General features: G+C 38.4%; 2 protein-coding genes across 2 annotated transcripts in view; one reads left to right on the forward strand and one right to left on the reverse strand.

The window, feature by feature from the left end:
* Positions 1 to 65: 65 nt before the first annotated feature.
* Positions 66 to 5,844, reverse strand: pex13 (peroxisomal biogenesis factor 13). Its single transcript, XM_081394262.1, has 4 exons — positions 5,282 to 5,844; positions 4,149 to 4,873; positions 1,742 to 1,864; positions 66 to 1,478 (listed from the first exon to the last, which is right to left on the reverse strand). Exons 1-4 carry the CDS (start codon positions 5,350 to 5,352, stop codon positions 1,126 to 1,128), a joined length of 1,272 nt encoding a protein of 423 aa, XP_081250388.1. The 5' UTR covers positions 5,353 to 5,844; the 3' UTR covers positions 66 to 1,125.
* A 2,495-nt stretch (positions 5,845 to 8,339) lies between these two features.
* The window catches only part of pdzd8 (PDZ domain containing 8), a 48,118-nt gene continuing 39,509 nt past the window's right edge, over positions 8,340 to 16,948 (forward strand). The window contains exon 1 of the mRNA XM_081394263.1: positions 8,340 to 9,363. Coding sequence (XP_081250389.1) covers positions 8,477 to 9,363 — 887 coding nt within the window. The 5' untranslated portion in view covers positions 8,340 to 8,476. The remainder of the gene's footprint in view (positions 9,364 to 16,948) is intronic.

The following is a 16,948-nucleotide window of genomic DNA, read 5'->3' on the forward strand; positions in this document are numbered from 1 at the left end:
GAAATGTTTTGCCATCACATGAATAAATTACTTACATAGATATTAAAATAGAGATCAGTTGTTTTAAATTGTAATATTTCACAATTTTACTGTTTTTACTGTATTTCTGTACAATAAGAGACTCCTTTACAACACATCTAAAAATGACCAAACCCATACTTTTGAACGGTAGAGAAACTGATTGTGTATTGTGTAACACATTTTTATTACTTCTTTTTATTTATTTCCAAAAGCAATTTCTTAACCAGCTGAATGTCAATCAGTAATTCTGTAATCTTAGAAATGTTGGAACTATTACACAACTGAAAATGACAGGATATAATTTTTTTTAATTATTTACTGGCAAAAGAATTGCTTTTATTTACATAATTGCACACTGAGTATCATTATGAGAAAACAAACAAGCCTGAAAACACAGAGAAATGCACAAACTAATCCTTGATACAACAGCTTAAAAATCAAATATTAAATATTCACAACATTGAAGAAAGATGAACAGCAATCTAAAACTCTTACATTGGAGAGTGAGAGAATTCCCATAATGAAATTCACTAGAAACACTCTATTACAGATTCAGATTGATATAAGAACTCACAATTTAAACTAATCAGATGCATTAACTGTATACATGAATGACAACATATGTGTAACATTTTATGCTTAAAGCATATCATTACAAATTGTATCCATTATTCTTCTAAATAATTTAATGGGTCTTATTAACACAAACTATAATGTTGAAATATCCACCATTTTTGTTATAGGGAAAAAACAACAACATTGGTAATGGCTTTGAGCCTAACAGTCTACTGAAATTTGTGAAATTAGCAGTTCAAATGATACATTATAAAGGTATAAGACTATTCACCTCCCTTTCAATACCTCCATTTTTCATTTGTTCCTCTCCTTTTTTATCTGTTGGACCAATTTATATAGAGGGTGATACATTCTAATGAAGGATACACTTATTCTCTTAGCTCCCACCAACACAAACACACACACACACACACACACACACACACACACACACACACACACACACACACACACACACACACACACACACACACACACACACACACACACACACACACACACACACACCTCCCCACACATCCAGATTATTCATAAGTCCATCTTTTCTGAGGTGATCACTAGAGTATCACTGCTATTGTTTGTGGAAGGTTGCACCTCCAGGGCAGCATGAAGTGTCTCCCCGTAAACAGACTCCAGCAGATCGTCTGGATGTGATGTGGTAGGGACAGCCAGCCTGGAGTTGGGAAGAGAAGCTGTAGCCAGGGCAGTTTGAGGTGCTGGAAGGTTCTGTGCCGCCTGCTGGGCCTGTGCCATCCTCTCTAATTCTGCATGCTTTGTGCCTCTCCTCCGGCCCAACACTTTAACGTAGTTGGCAGGGACGAGGCCAGTGATCTGCCCATCCACACTGGCTAACAGCCAGCCACGCACTCTGGGCTGTTGTTCTGCAAAAAAGAGAGGAATACATTGAGTACAAGCTGTAAGACAATGCCTAGAACAAAATGTACATGGTACAAAGTGTATATGCTTGACATCAGTCAAATTTAAAATATTACATTGTTGATAATTTGCTGTGCAAAAAGGATTTGTGTTTTATTTAAATTTTCTCACTGGATTATCTAGACTGTAGACAGTGTGTTTGCGTGTGATAAAGTGTTGAAGTACACTTCTGTTCAGATTATGTTAAGAGTCTTGTTCTTGTTCTTACCTTTAGGGGCAAGATTAAGCATGTCTCCAGCCTGTAGAGAGATCTCTTCCTCAGACGAAGCTGTGAAGTCATACTCAGCTCGTGCTACTACATGGTCATCCTCCCCACTTGCCCAGTTAGTGGCTGAAAAACAGAACATATCTTATATTAAGCACAAACATACAGACACGACTACATATAGGGCTACTTTTTCAGACACATACCAACAACAAAAAAACTACATACAAACAGGTTTAAGGGCTAAATAATAAAGGCTGCCTGACAGCCTGGGGCCAGCATGAAAGACACCTGGGACAGTTGTCGGTTTTGTACCTTTAATAATTTTATCTATATTTAATTTATGCAGTTTTAACATTTTTCATAATTTACTCATATATTATGTTTTTGTGGCAGGGCCAGTGATTATTTTGAATGGGCCAGTAAAAAAATCCTTATCGTTGAGCCGAGCATTTACTGTAGAGCAGCAAATGTTTTAAGGGTGCAGATGTACAGGGCTTCTGAATGACACAGTGATAAAATGACTGTGATAAGTCTCAGTCTAACTGAGAAGTGTAGAAGCTTCTTTCAGTGGTGTTTGTTTAGTGGTACAATATACTGTCACTTTTTTGACTAATTTATTGCATCCTTTCTGAATAAAAGTATTCATTTATTGGTAACACTTTACAATAAGGTTTAATTAGTTGACCTCTTTATTTAACAAACTAAGAATGAACAATACTTCTACAACATTTATTAATCTTAGTTGATGTTAATTTAACATTTACTAATACATCATTTAAATTAAATGTTGTATTTGTTAACAATAGTTAATACACTGTGAACTAACATGAACAAACAATGAACAGCTGGATTTCTATTAACTAACATTAACGACGATTAATATAATGTAACAAATGTATTGTTCATGTTAGTTACTACATTAACTTATGTTAACAAATGAGACCTTAAAGTGCCCCATTATGTTTTTGTGTAATATAGCTGTTTGTGAATATTATAAACGTTCTGCAAAGTTGTAGAGTCGAAAGTGTGCGATAAATTATTAAAGTTATTGTCTCCAAAAAGAAAGAATCAACTCAGAACCGCCTAAACGAGTCGTTTGTAATTTGAATCTTACTGCGTGACGGTTCTACGTCACTAGAACATACATTTACATAATACCCATCTATGTTGTACGTTGTCCGTCTGCAAACAACTTGACTCGCCCTCAAACACGTCATTTTACTGTTCAACGCAGGATTTGCAAAACGCTTGCTCTTGACATATGGGTCAGTGCCCAGTTTATTTGGACCAGCTTGCTCCTCAGAACCACAACCTGTAAGTACGATTAATTGTTGATGTATTATTTTCTTCTGGGTGTTCAAAATACGTAGCTTTGTGTTTTATATTGTGAAAGTTTCTGGCTAACCGGCTAACTCCCGTTATTACTGTCTTACTGAAATACTTTTGCTAAGTAGGCCTATCTGTGGGCCACTATTACCTAAAACTGTGTATTAATGCAGATGTCTGTTGTTCTTACTACTTTGAGTAAAGATAAAGGATGGAGCAAGATTTTTTTTTGCAAACTTTAATGTCACTTCAGTCATTCACGCTAGTGCTCGGCTAACGTATGCACCGTTATTGATACAGTTCCTGCATGTGCACCGCAAAATTAGAAATATACACATTGGTTTGTTGATGAACATACACTTGTTAATGCTGATGGTGAGGAATTACAGTTGAAACATCTCATAATGTACATCAAAATGAGTAGCATATCACTGAGAAACGTCCTGATCAAGTTATTTTTGCGATGGAGGTTCAGGTTGAATAACTAGTTCTTCCAATGTTTCATCATCAGACTTGCGCTCGGATTGATATGGTAAAATAGACATCATAGTTACTGTCTTTACAGGGTGTACAATCGCTGAGCTTTAGGAAGCCTTCGGACGGAACTGAAGTTCAGTTATGGTAATGGGCGTTCAGCTTCCGAAATACGCTGTACACGGTAGACCAATCACAACAGACTGGGGCGTCTGGCCAATCAGAGCAGAGCAGGCTCTCGGAAAGGAGGGATTTTAGAGAGACTGATTCATCCGCCAAGTCGTTTTAGAATCATTGAAAAATGTGGTGATGTGCAATGTATATTACGAGAAAATGAAACTGCCTTTAAATAGCATAATAGCGGCACTTTAAGTGTTACCAATTTATTTTAAAAAAAAAATCTTACTGACCCCTAATTTTTGAACAGTAGTGTAAATCATTCTCATTACCAGTCCCATGGTCCTACGTTAAAGGCAAAATAGAAACAGAAGTGATAGGCTAGATACTGAATAATACCAGACTCATGTCAGACCAATTAATAGTGAGAAGAGTGAGTGAGGTTTAAGACTGGAATGAGAACAGACAGAACATTAAGGGAATGTCTCACCATTTTCCTCAGGACCCTCAGCAGACCTCAAAAGCCTCCAGATCAAATACGGCCCTCCAAGAACGACAGCAAAAAACAAGAAAATGGGCCATGATTTGACAGAATTCACTCTGGGGTCATCAATCCCAGCACCTCTGATTCCTGAAGCAGACACCACAGAGGAGGCCGCGCTGTCGGCCCACAAATCGTCCACCTCTGAATCCTGACGCAATCCCAGCAGCCTCTGCAGCCTGCGATATAGGTATCTAAGGGTCCTAACCAGGGCGAAAGCAGACAGCACTTTTGTGAAATGTATGCGTAAGCGGGAGAAGTGATTGGCCACATCCAGAACAGCGCGAAAGCTGTTATAGACAGCAGAGAAAGTAGCGTCCATCATCATGCTGACCGACGAGAAGGCGTGGACAATGCTCTCAATGGACTGAAACGCTCCGCGGCTGCTCTCCTCCGCCTGCTGGACAAAACGGCTGGGTGGGACGTCGTCCCCTAAGTTATAACGGTTATAACCCAGGCCACCTCCAACTCCATAACCACTGTAGCTGTAGGGGCTGTAACCCCCCCCATACATGGAGCTCCCATAAGGGCTATATGAGGAGGGCAATGAGCTGTATGTAGGGCGGTATGCCTGTTGGACGGATCTTGGAGGGATGGGTGGTGCCACACGTGTTAGAAGTGGAGGACCAGACATTGATGGCCCACTATGTGATGCTGATCCAAAGTCAGTAGAGCTAGATATAAGAAAATAAAAACATTTAAAAGAAATGGCACATCTATAGAAAAGCAATAATAATAAAACATAGTTGAAAGTTGTCAAATATTCTCTATTTAAAAGTAAAAGACTGAACACAGTATCTGTGAACTTTGACACTCACATGCAAACACTTATTGACATGCTCGAGTACGAGCCAAACATTAAGTTTACGTAACTTAACAACAAAAGTATAATTGTCAATACAACCATACAGAACTTTTATCAGAATCACTGTAAAACCAAACGTATGCACATACTTATTATTTTTACAACAAAAATACCACTTCGTCAAATATAGATTTTATATTTGCTTGAGAGCTAATAGTTTCGCTAGCGTTCCAACATGCTGGCCATGCTGGCCAAAATAAGACGAGTTTTTACGAACCGATAGTTTAATGGTCCAGTTATGGTTCCAGGGATTCGCCTTTCCCATGGTTTTGGTGGAGGCTGTGCCATTATTTAATATTTTACACCAAAAGTCGAGCTGCACAATAAACGTCAGGAACAGAAACTGTCCCATTCGCCAGACTGAAGCAATCGATCATTCTCACAGTTCTGACTGTCTTTCGACACGAGACTAAAGCAATCTATAATTGAATCGATGTGGTCGTATCTGTGTTTGCCGTTTTAAGTTTTACTTATTTATCATACAATGTGTGTGAGAAGTCGTTAACGAATTCAATATCTAATTCCGGTGATCTGCCTCTAAAATGTCTGAAACCAGACAGCAAATTCGTCTAATGGTGCATATCAAGCACGATCACTGACTCTGAAATATTTTAAATGGAAATCGTGACAGTGAGTCGTGACAGCTAGAAATCTGGTGTGGTTCATTTTACATTGCTCTAGCTCACGACGCACCGCGTGAATAAACCTCGTTTTCATTTTGAGTCCTATCACTCTAAAGACTCATGTCAGAAGTGGGATTTAAACCCACGTCGCTCGGCCATTCTGACAAGGAGCCTTGGAATTATAAAATATTATTATAATTCCATATTTTATTCTACTTTTGTTTTTGTTTTTGTAATCTTAGCCTAGCCTAATAGATTCAAAATTGTCTCAAAAACGGATTTTATTTATATTTTAAAATCTCTCGTTTAGCTTATGTCAAGTTAAGTGATCATTGATCTCTGTCTAATGTGTAAACTGAACACACACAGGCTATATTGTTTAAGTCATTTAAACGTATACATGTAAGGTATTTTTTATTTCGAATATCTAAAATGTACTGTCAGAAGTGGGATTTGAACCCACGCCTCCATTCGGAGACCAGAAACCTCATCATCTGAGAAGGATGAACCCTTGAGTCTGGCGCCTTAGACCGCTCGGCCATTCTGACACGAGGAAACGTGTGCACTGCAATACACTGGAACACGCACTAATAGCCCTAGTGGTAATTTGCAGTTTTATCACCAAGCTGATTTTTAAATTAAATATAAATAAATAAACATAAAATTCTTACTGTCAAATTGTATCCTTTACAATTATAATCTAGCATATTTGTATTGTCTCAGAAACATCTTAGTATGCTTTCATCATTTTCTTTCTCTCATGCTAATTTTCAAATCCATTCATGTTTGATTGCTTTACCCTTCTCCCAAACTTTCAATGATTGAATTATAAAATTGAATTGACAGTGAATTGAGTTGACAGTGAATTGATTAACTGTCAATTCAATCAAATTCAAATGTAGCCTAGCATTTGTATAGCTCTTTTCCCAATACACATAGTTTCAATGGGTTTCAATTGTCTCAAACAGCGTTTCAGCAGCTTTACAAAAATGCTTGTTTCAGTGTTACACTTTAGGAAGTAATCTGTTATCAGTCAGAGATGAGTGTATCAAATTGAAGTCCATATGGTAGTAATATATACAGCTATAATATAATACGTTATGTGGTTAGTCCAGTTATGTAAAATTTAAAATTTACGCCGGTTGCAATAGAGGCAGAATGCAGTGCATTGTAGTGCAGTGTTTTTGCCTGTTTTTATTTTGCACCAATATCTTTGACAGCCCACAAGATGGAGCTGGAGCAATGTTTACCTCAGTTTGGATTTGGCTTACCACTTTTGTAATCTATTATAAATGTGTCTCTCAGATCTCCAGCACCAATGAAACATAAGTTGATAAAGATCAAACAGGATGTGTGAGAGTACTACCGCCAGCCAACATGGGGATTAATTGTTTCAATCAAGTTAATGGCTGCACACCCAGTGGTTAAACATATACAGTGCTATCGGCTGAGAACAAAACACAATCCTCACAAGCAGCACCATATGACTTAATATGACATATAATAATGACATTACATGTTGCTTTTGCATTTATACAAAAAACTACATCAGAAGATTTACATTAATTTATAAAATAAAAAAATGGGTTGGAACCAGGTCATTTTATGTAATGTATATGGAACTTCCACAGTAATGTTTTTTTCTCTCCCTCAGGTCATTGCATTATATAATCATTTCCATCTAGCTGTAAAACTACATTCAGGACTTCAGGAGGAACACCCCAGCACTCCCCCCATTCTCCATCATGAGCAGCAGTATGGAAGCATTCAGGTTCCTAGGCATCTCTCAGGACCTGAAGTGGGACAATCACATAATTCCATTGTGAAAAAGGCCCAGCAGAGGTTGTAATTCCTTCGCCTGCTGAGGAAGTTCAACCTGCCACAGGAGCTGCTGACACAGTTCTACTCAGCCATCATTGAGTCTGTCCTGTGTTCATCTATAACTGTCTGGTTTGGTTCAGCCACCAATCAGACATCAGGAGACTACAGCGGACACTCCTCACTGCTGAGAGGATTATTGGTGCCCCCATGCCCACCCTCCAGGACTCTTCCCAAGTAAGGAAAGGGCAGGTAAAATCATCAGACTCCACTCACCCCGGCCACCTGTTTGAACTGTTGCCTTCCAGACTGCGCCTCAGATCAGGCACTACTAGAACATCTAGGGGCAGGAACAGTTTCTTCCCAACAGGCTAGTTCCCTCTTGAGGGCAATACCACACTTTTTTGTGCAATATCCTTGTACATTTATTTAATCCTATTTATTCCTATTATTATTCACAATACTGTAAATGTTTATTCTGACTAAAACTATCTGTCTTTATACTTTTTTTGTGTTTTTTTTTTTAGTTTTTATTCTTAAATGTTATTATGTGCCTTGTTATATTTATATGTATATGTGTGGACTGGAAGCTTCAATACCAGGTAAATTCATTGTGTGCGCAAACACACTTGACAATAAAGCTCTTTCTGACGCTGAAAGTTCCCTCTTTATGATATTTGTCAGTCCAAAACATCTTTGCTTGAGTACATGTTTCTTATGACAATTTTATTTGTCGAGATCACATCCATTGGGTGGCTGCCCGGCAGATGCCGTCATGACGCAAGACTTCCAGCGCGTTGACGTGATGATACGTTCCACCAATCAGCCGGAGTTTCCGAAGCCCAGCCAGGAAAGGAGCAGATGATATGGCAGCTTTGTGAGCGGCCAGGTGGAACTCGCTTTTGTTTAATCGGGCTGACAGCGGAACATGAGCAGAGTTTAACCCGCACGCCTTAGCGGGGGATCCGAAAATGATATACCTGATATTAATTTCTGCTTTCTCCGGGGCCATCGTCACGCTCCTTCTGCAGCTCTTACTGGTGTACCGGAGGAGCCCCGAGCCTGTCGCTAGGACAGTTCAATATGTCAAAGCAGTTCCTGATCCCGCACTGAGGGATTACTTTAGCAACCAACAATGCGAATCAACGCAGCTACAACCGGATATCACATCGTCTGCCTCCAAACAACCGGAGGCCGCTTCTCCAAAGCAGCAAGAGACCACCGTCCCCGGCAGCAGCCCCAAACAGCAGCCGTCTTCGCCACCGCCTTCCCTGAGCGACTTTCAGCACGCCTCCAAAGCAGAGACATGCGATTTCCTCAATTCCATATTTCTGTTTTTATTCCGCGAGCTCCGAGACACCCCCGTCGTCAGGCACTGGATCACTAAAAAGATCAAGGTAGAGTTTGAGGAGCTCCTCCAAACCAAGACCGCCGGGCGTCTGCTGGAGGGGCTCAGTCTGCGGGATATCTCCCTGGGTAACTCGGTGCCCGTTTTCAAAACAGCCAGACTCATGAAACCCGTGGCTCTCAATGAAGACAACATGCCAGAGGAGCTCAATTTCGAGGTTGACTTAGAATATAACGGCGGCTTTCATCTGGCCATTGATGTCGATTTAGTATTCGGTAAATCGGCTTATCTGTTTGTGAAGATGACCCGGGTGGCGGGCCGCCTGAAGCTGCAGTTCACCCGCATGCCTTTCACGCACTGGTCCTTCTCCTTCCTGGAGGACCCGCTCATAGACTTCGAGGTGAAGTCTCAATTTGAGGGCCGTCCTCTGCCCCAGCTCACCTCCATCATAGTCAACCAGCTCAAGAGAGTTATCAAGAAGAAGCACACTTTACCGAACTACAAAATAAGGTAATGTCTAAGTGTCTTCATGCTGTCACATGCCGAGTGCAATCTGTCCCTTGCCTTTGACATGACAGTGACGTTCATCTGTGGTCTCAGGTCCATCAGCTACGGCTGGACAGTCACAGTTAGGTGTCTTGAAGACGAATGAGTGTAGCTGATCCCAAAATTATTTCCCTGAATTCAGGTAAAAACATTTTTATGGAGAAAGACAGATATTACTCTATCTATGGAGAAAGACAGATTTTGCTTCTATCTATCTATCTATCTATCTATCTATCTATCTATCTATCTATCTATCTATCTATCTATCTATCTATCTATCTATCTATCTATCTATCTATCTATCTATCTATCTATCTATCAACTTTTTAAAAGCAGCAGCAGCAATAGTAAAATCAAGTAAAGTATTCGTCATGCAATTACTTAGCAGTATATTTGTGTTTGTTTTTTAGCATTGCTTTGGATAGAGGTTGTGAAACTGGTAGTGTGTGTTCATGTCTGAAGGGGGTTGTAAAAAGTGAACAGATAAAAGTACTGTGGAACTGCAATAAGAGACTTCTGAGGTGATTGGCAAGGTCATGTGATGACAACAGCAAGTGTACTGAGGGTGTGTATGTTCATTTTCCCCGAGTGAAACTGGAAATGGAGGCCTCCTTTGGTTGCAATTTCTCTTTACTGTGGTCGGATTCCTGACTGTTAAAAGTGAAACAACTTCGAGATTGAGTTACTTCCTGTTTTTAGCTGATAAAAATACAAGGTCTGTGACTAAAGCGTTCAACCAAGCTGTGGATTGATTGCTTGCTGTATTCATCCACACCTCACTGCTCTCTATCACTCAACATTACTGGGCACACCTAAAACGTTTGGTTGCCAATAAACATTAAGACATCTCAGCAAGTGCGTGTGGTTTGACTTTCTCTGCTGTTTTAGATTCTTTAGGTTTAACATTGTCTTTGTAAGTTGCCAGGTTCACAAAATGTTCTGAAGTTGTTTATTTGGCTCGTCAGTCAAACTGCTCATCTTTATGTTGACACACTGTGTCTGTGTACAGTCAATATGAACATAATGTTCAAATCACAAAGTCAAACATAACACTGCACCACACTGTGATTTTATCTATTAAGTTGAGAATGAAAGGCAAAAACAGCGCATTTGTACTTTGACCTCACACAGGGTTGTGTGAGTAGTGAATTAAATCACTGTGCTCTCTGTAAATGCCATGTTTAAAGGGTTAGTTCACCCAAAAATGAAAATTCTGTCAGTAATTACTCACCCTCATGTTGTTCCAACCCTGTAAGACTTTCGTTCATCTTCGGAACACAAATTAAGATATTTTTTGATGAAATCTGAAAGCTGGGTCACTCGTCCATAGGCTGCAAGGTAATTGATATCTGCCAGCCCAGAAAAGTTAGTAAAGACATTGTTAAAATAGTCCAAGTGACTACAGTGGCTCAACCTTAAGTTTATCAAGCGACGAGAATACTTTTTGTGCGCAAAAATAACAACTTTATTCAACCATCTCTTCTCTTCCATGTCATTCTCATAAGCTGTTGACGTAGTGTGCAGAAAAAGTGTAATAGTGAGCCTACGTTCTGACCTACAACCCAGAAGTGCTGCGCTGTTACATTACGTGAACTACACAGAAGAACCACACAGAAGAAAATTATTAGTTGAATAAAGTCGTCAGAACTTTTGCTAACGTTCTGGCAAGGTTCTCAAAGTTATGAACACACATTCTTCCAGTATGTTAAGTAAGGGTTAATGCCCGACGAGGTGTCCATTGTCAGGTATTAATGCCTCCGCCGAAGTCCATTAATACCAATGGACACCTCGAAGGGCATTAACCCGCTTATAACCATGGTCACTTGCCAAATAACACATTTTTAAAACATTAGTTTATATTTTAATTAGTTTTACAATCGAAATCTAAAGTTTTTACAAACAATAACTTGGTTTCCCTGGTTACGCCTGACGGTTTATTTACTAGGTGTCCTCTATCACTTTTTAATGGACACCCTGCAGCCAATCAGAATCGAGTATTCACCCAGACCATGGTATAATAGAATGTTAATTCAGAGTTATCTGGTCTTTAATAATGTTCTCAAAATGTTAGCACAATTTTTATTTATACATCATTCATGTAAAGTTTATTTTTTCTGAAACATTTTAGTTGCACGTTCATCTGTTTTTTAAAAATGTTAATACTTGTTTCATAACCGTCCTAAAAGTAACGTTTGCGAAAAATGGAATGTTCCCTTAACGTTCGGATGATCAAAAAAGTTCTTAAAATGTTCAAAACATTGATGTTTTGAACGTTCAGAGAATATTCATAAATAACGTTCTGGTATTCAGAAATTCCCTCTGCTATACACCATAAGGACGCGTGCTGCTACAGAACTAAAAGAGTTTTAGTCATCACAAAGCACAACCGGCAGCAAACTCTAACTCTAAACACTTTACATTACCCAAAGGGAAAGAGCTTCTCAGTGATGCGAGACATTAAATGACACACTCATTTTCTCAGTATTGCTGTCTTCCCAAAAGTGGGAATCACTTCTTTTGGTGGTTGAGATGGCAGATATAATTTCCTCTTTAATTCATGCACTAGTCATGTTTTACTGCCTCAGAGTTCTACGTTTGCTTTAGGGCTGAGACGAGAAGTACTTACTGTTTAATTTGTCACGTGGGAGGTGACGTTAAGAAGTTGACAATATTCTCTTTTAAACAAGTGTGTGAGTGGGAACTTTGTTTAAAAAGCAGACAGCATGGCCCAGGGACAAAACAAGGGGGCAGGCCACAATCCGTTTCAGTCATTCTCTGTGTGGGATGGAAGTGTCACAGATGGAGGAGGTGTTCAGAGCAGGACAAGTGTGTGTGTGTGTGTGTGTGTGTGTGTGTGTGTGGACCAAACTGCTGAAGACTTGGATTTACGTAGCGTGGTTAAAATGCTTTTAATATACTTTGGCAATAGATGTGGGATGAAAAATCAATAGATTTGCTGTCTGTATTTAGATAACTCTTTTATGCATCACCAGGATGAAGAAACAGTTTGTGTAGTAGATTATGGAAGTGCTGTTGGTATTTATTATTATTATTATTATTATTAATTATTTTTTTTTTTTGTGGAACACAGTTCATTTGCAATACACATATATCAATTTAAAACAAATTTTTTTTTTTATGTTTTTGAACATAGTCTATTATGATTTAATTATTATTGTGAAATATTACAGTTTAAAATATCTATTTTCTATTTTAATGTATTTGCAGCATCATTACTCCAGTGTTACATGATCCTTCAGAAATAATTATAGTATGCTGCTTTGGGGCTCAAGAAACATTTCTTGTTCAACATTATTATCAATGTTGAAAACAGTTTATATTAATCGTTTTTGGGGATTAACTGATTAATAGTTTTTAGGGGGAAAGGTTTTTTTTCAGGATTTCTTGATAAATCAAAAATAATATTTTGTAACATAAATGTCTTTATTGATGCACTCTTGCTAAATAAAAATACTAATTTCTAACTAAATCTTACTGAATAATACTAACCCAAACATGTATTGTGTGTGTGTGTGTGTGTGTGTGTGTGTGTGTGTGTGTGTGTGTGTGTGTGTGTGTGTGTGTGTATATATATATAAATATTCTTCATTTTTTTACTTTTTCACTTGGGAAAATGGGATTAAAATTATTGATGACTCATCCTGCAGTCTCTGTTTTTTCCAATAAATGTGAAAATTTTAAACATTTTCTATTAAATAACTAAAATGCAAAGCATGTTCACTAGTGATCTCAGTCTTTTGGAACTCATTGTACATTTGACAAAAATGCTGCATTTGCACTGATTCAGTGCAATATAAAGCACATTTTCATGCAGGGAAATGCTCTGATTTCCTCAGCAAACACCTTCTGTTATTGTGTAGAGGACGGCCTGATTACGCTGATCCAGCTCCTTTGTCCGAATGTAGATCTTAACAGTCCTCAAAGGCAGTTTTAAAGTGTACTTAATCTGCAGAAGTGCCATGAAAGGTCTGTATATTGGGAGATTGGCAAATGTACAATGTGTATAAAGAACTGAATTGGCTTACTGTAATACTTGAAGTAATAGTCTAAACTAACTATATACATTTTTATAATTAGCTATTTAATGCACAAGAATCCTGTTCTTTGTACACGTAGGGGTATTTATAAAACCCAAAACAGTATGATGTCTTCTCTGGTGCGTCCTGGATGGGCTCCATGTCACAGATGGCCAAAACTTGAGACTTCAGAAATGTGTGCTTGTTGTTTATGTGCATACTTGTTGTTCAAGTGTGTGTGAAGGAATTACTGTTTATCAAAATGTTGAGATGTAATTGTTAGGGTTTTTCCCTCCCCATAATCACCAATTTCGTTATTACAAATCATTATGAACTATGTTCTCAGATGTTGTAGATGTTTGATATATGGTGCGCATTGTGTGTGCACAAGAATGTATTTTTGCGAACTCAAAGTATTGACCCGGACTGGTCTCCGGTTACCTCAGTTGATGTCATGTCTGGTGTGTTTGCGTGTCCAGCTGTTATTGATAGGTGTTTAATGACACCTTCTGTTCTCAAAGATGGAGTGACTGACTCTATCTGGGTGTGTCTGGGCCAATTGGGGGGTAATCTGTACAAAAGAGTTACTGATAGGCCCCTATCAGCTGCGTGCCCTTGAGCAAGGCCCGGGACAAATTTTCCTGACTGTGCTTATTTAATGGTCCAGTTCCTCAGAGGCACTAGAGAAACACATTCTCATTAGAGATAGATGGCGTTCAATCCATTCATCCATCCGTGTGACACTGATGGAGTTTGGCTTTTTAAATGCCCTTTGCCAGAGAAACTGTCAACCGCTGCACTCATTTGAAACTGTCAACTTACAGCTTCTTCCTGTGGAGCACATTCAGCGCAAACAGGAATTGATATCTCTGTCTCATAGTAACTTATATTCAAAGTCAGATGCCATTTTTGTGTTTGCCATCTCCAGATCTGATTGGCTGGCTTTACTTCCAGGACAAATAGTTTTTGTGACTTATGGGTGTTTAATGAAGGTGCAGAGACAATGTTGATATCGTAGCACGTTTTACTCATTTTGTAAGATGACCTAGAAAAACTTTTACAATTTAAATCACAAGTACAATTCAGGAATCTTTTATCGGGTTATGTGTGTGTATATATATGTATATATACAAACATTTTTGAATATTTTTTTAATCTTTAAAACACCTGAAGCTGATATGGCAATACAATTCAATATACAACAACAACAACATTTTGGCATCAATTTTTTTTTACAGATTTTGTTTCAGGCACCCAGTAGTATCATGTTAAGTAGATATCCACGAGAAAAGCTATATATTCTGCTCCGTTTTCTGAGTTTTGTCTGTGAAATTACCACAACTTACTCTATAATGTGGTTTTATCTTTTTCAAATGGGCATGTACAATATTAAAAAATTATTCATATCGTGATATAAGATTTCGGTCATATCACCGACCCCTAGTACAACCGATGTATGCTCAGCGGCTACAGAATACCCATAATGCACTGAGAATCGTGCGCCAAATCTGACCCGCATCTGACCCGCTGGTCAATGTGGCTACAGCGTAATCTCATACAGGTATAAATTCCTTTTTAATTGATTATTAAATTGTTTAATTAAGGTTTATACATAGTTTCATTGACAAAGTTCAAGATCAATCTTTTCATCTTACTACTAGCTGCCTATTTGCTTAGTTTCAATTAATTATTAAACAGCAACCACAAACTATACAGAAGCAGTAGGCCTACTGGCACAGTCCGTGTCCGAATTCGCTCACTCGTTTTCATTCACTCCCTCAAGTGAACTTTTAGTGGACTAATGTAGGGAATAGTGAATGAGGGTACAGGGGGGTGATTTCGGACACAGTCCTGAGCCTTAGTTTCCTCATGTGTGTCTTAGTATTTTAGTTCTATTACTATTTTGCTGCGAGTATATCCTATCTCATCTTTTTTTTGCAACCCAAGTGTGACAGTCTCTCAGTGACTCAGTTCTACATTCGTCATCTGACTTTGCAATGCGCATTGCGGCCGTCTCAGATCATCAGCTGTGATTGACTTGACCATGATGGATACTTGTACCTCATTCTCTCTCTTCTTTCCTGCTAACCATGTATCTAAAGCCCACTTATATAAGTGCTCTTCAGAAAACATCTGTTGTGCTTCCGTGTGTAGTACACACACGTTATTTTACATCCCCCTCTCACGATATGCATCTCTCTCTCATTTTTTCTCTCTGTAGACTTAGAGTAAGCCTCAGCTGTGAATTTAAAATAACAGTAACCTGCCCCAAGCCAGATGGCACCATGACGTCTTAATGCACCTCTTCGATCATTCTATCCATGTTTCATCTGACCACTGAGTGATTAGACCTCATATCTCAAAGTGTAAACTTGGAGGCAAAGAGCTTCAGTGTACATTGGCAAATTCAGTCAGGCCAAAGTTCAGCTGAAATGAAATCCCTTTATCATTTTTGTAATCACTGTTATTTGATTACATCGCAAACCCCTGGGAAAGCACAAACATTACCAAGCGCATTTTCCAGTCATGTTAATGCAAACAGCTGCTGTTTTGACCTCTTTACTAAGGGATGAAAATTATCTGTTCTTAATTATTTTAAAATTAATGACTGATAATCATCAAATGGCCTATATTTAAGCTCTATAATATTTTGTCTACCTACATAAAAAATAAACTAAAAAGTACAATCAGTCATTTTAAATGCTGGAAGTGAATTTAGGCATAACAGCATTATGTAAAGTATGAAAATAAATATTAATTTTGAGATTTACGAAAGATTATTATTTGATAGTGTTATTACATTATTAATGTTTATTAAAAAGTAACTATCTAAAGGTAAACATAGCAAGTCAAAATAAATTGAAAACATTAATATTGGTCAAAAAAACTTATTATGGTACACTACAGATATTGTGCATTGATAATGAAATGAGAAGTTTTTATGGTTTTCATTTGCCCACTCTTTATAACAATTATATCAAATGAAATGCTCATCATACTCTGCAGTGCTTACATGTTTACATGTGCAGTGTGAAACGGGCACAATTTGTATTTTTTTTGTGCAGTTTTCAGAACACACGATAAGCTCCTGGCACTCTCTCTTACCCGATTGGCAAAGTCATACATTTCTTCCTGCTGCATATAAAAGCAAAGCTGATTTGGTTTGTCCTCTGTGACCTGGCTGTGGTGTATATGAGGTATTTAAAGAGGTGCTGGTGATATGAGTGGGTTTTAATCCGGTCAACAACACATTGGCCCTCATTTATCAATCTTGCGTAGAAATGGGCGTATATATTGGCGTGAGATTATGCTTACACTCTTCTCATCGCCTGATTTATGAAGCTGTGCGTACCTTTGAAATTCTGGTGTACGCAATACCTGCCCTTGATAAATGCCGCGGCTGAAATCGATCGTCATTAGAATAACACGCCCCTAAATATTCAAGTCTCCGCTTCCCCCACGCCCTCATTTTACGCCATGGACACACGGAAGACGGCAAAGAAGAGAAACTT

The sequence above is a fragment of the Scardinius erythrophthalmus genome (assembly GCF_964197995.2).
Source record: "Scardinius erythrophthalmus genome assembly, chromosome: 19".
In the NCBI taxonomy this organism is placed as follows: domain Eukaryota; kingdom Metazoa; phylum Chordata; class Actinopteri; order Cypriniformes; family Leuciscidae; genus Scardinius; species Scardinius erythrophthalmus.

Excerpts from the sequence above, each read along its gene's own strand:
- pex13 (XM_081394262.1), bottom strand. The coding sequence starts at position 5,352 with ATGGCACAGCCTCCACCAAAACCATGGGAAAGGCGAATCCCTGGAACC. Across the intron at positions 1,865-4,148 it reads TGAGGGTCCTGAGGAAAATG|CCACTAACTGGGCAAGTGGG; the intron begins GTGAGACATTCC and ends TCTGTTTTTCAG. Across the intron at positions 1,479-1,741 it reads GCTTAATCTTGCCCCTAAAG|AACAACAGCCCAGAGTGCGT; the intron begins GTAAGAACAAGA and ends TCTTTTTTGCAG.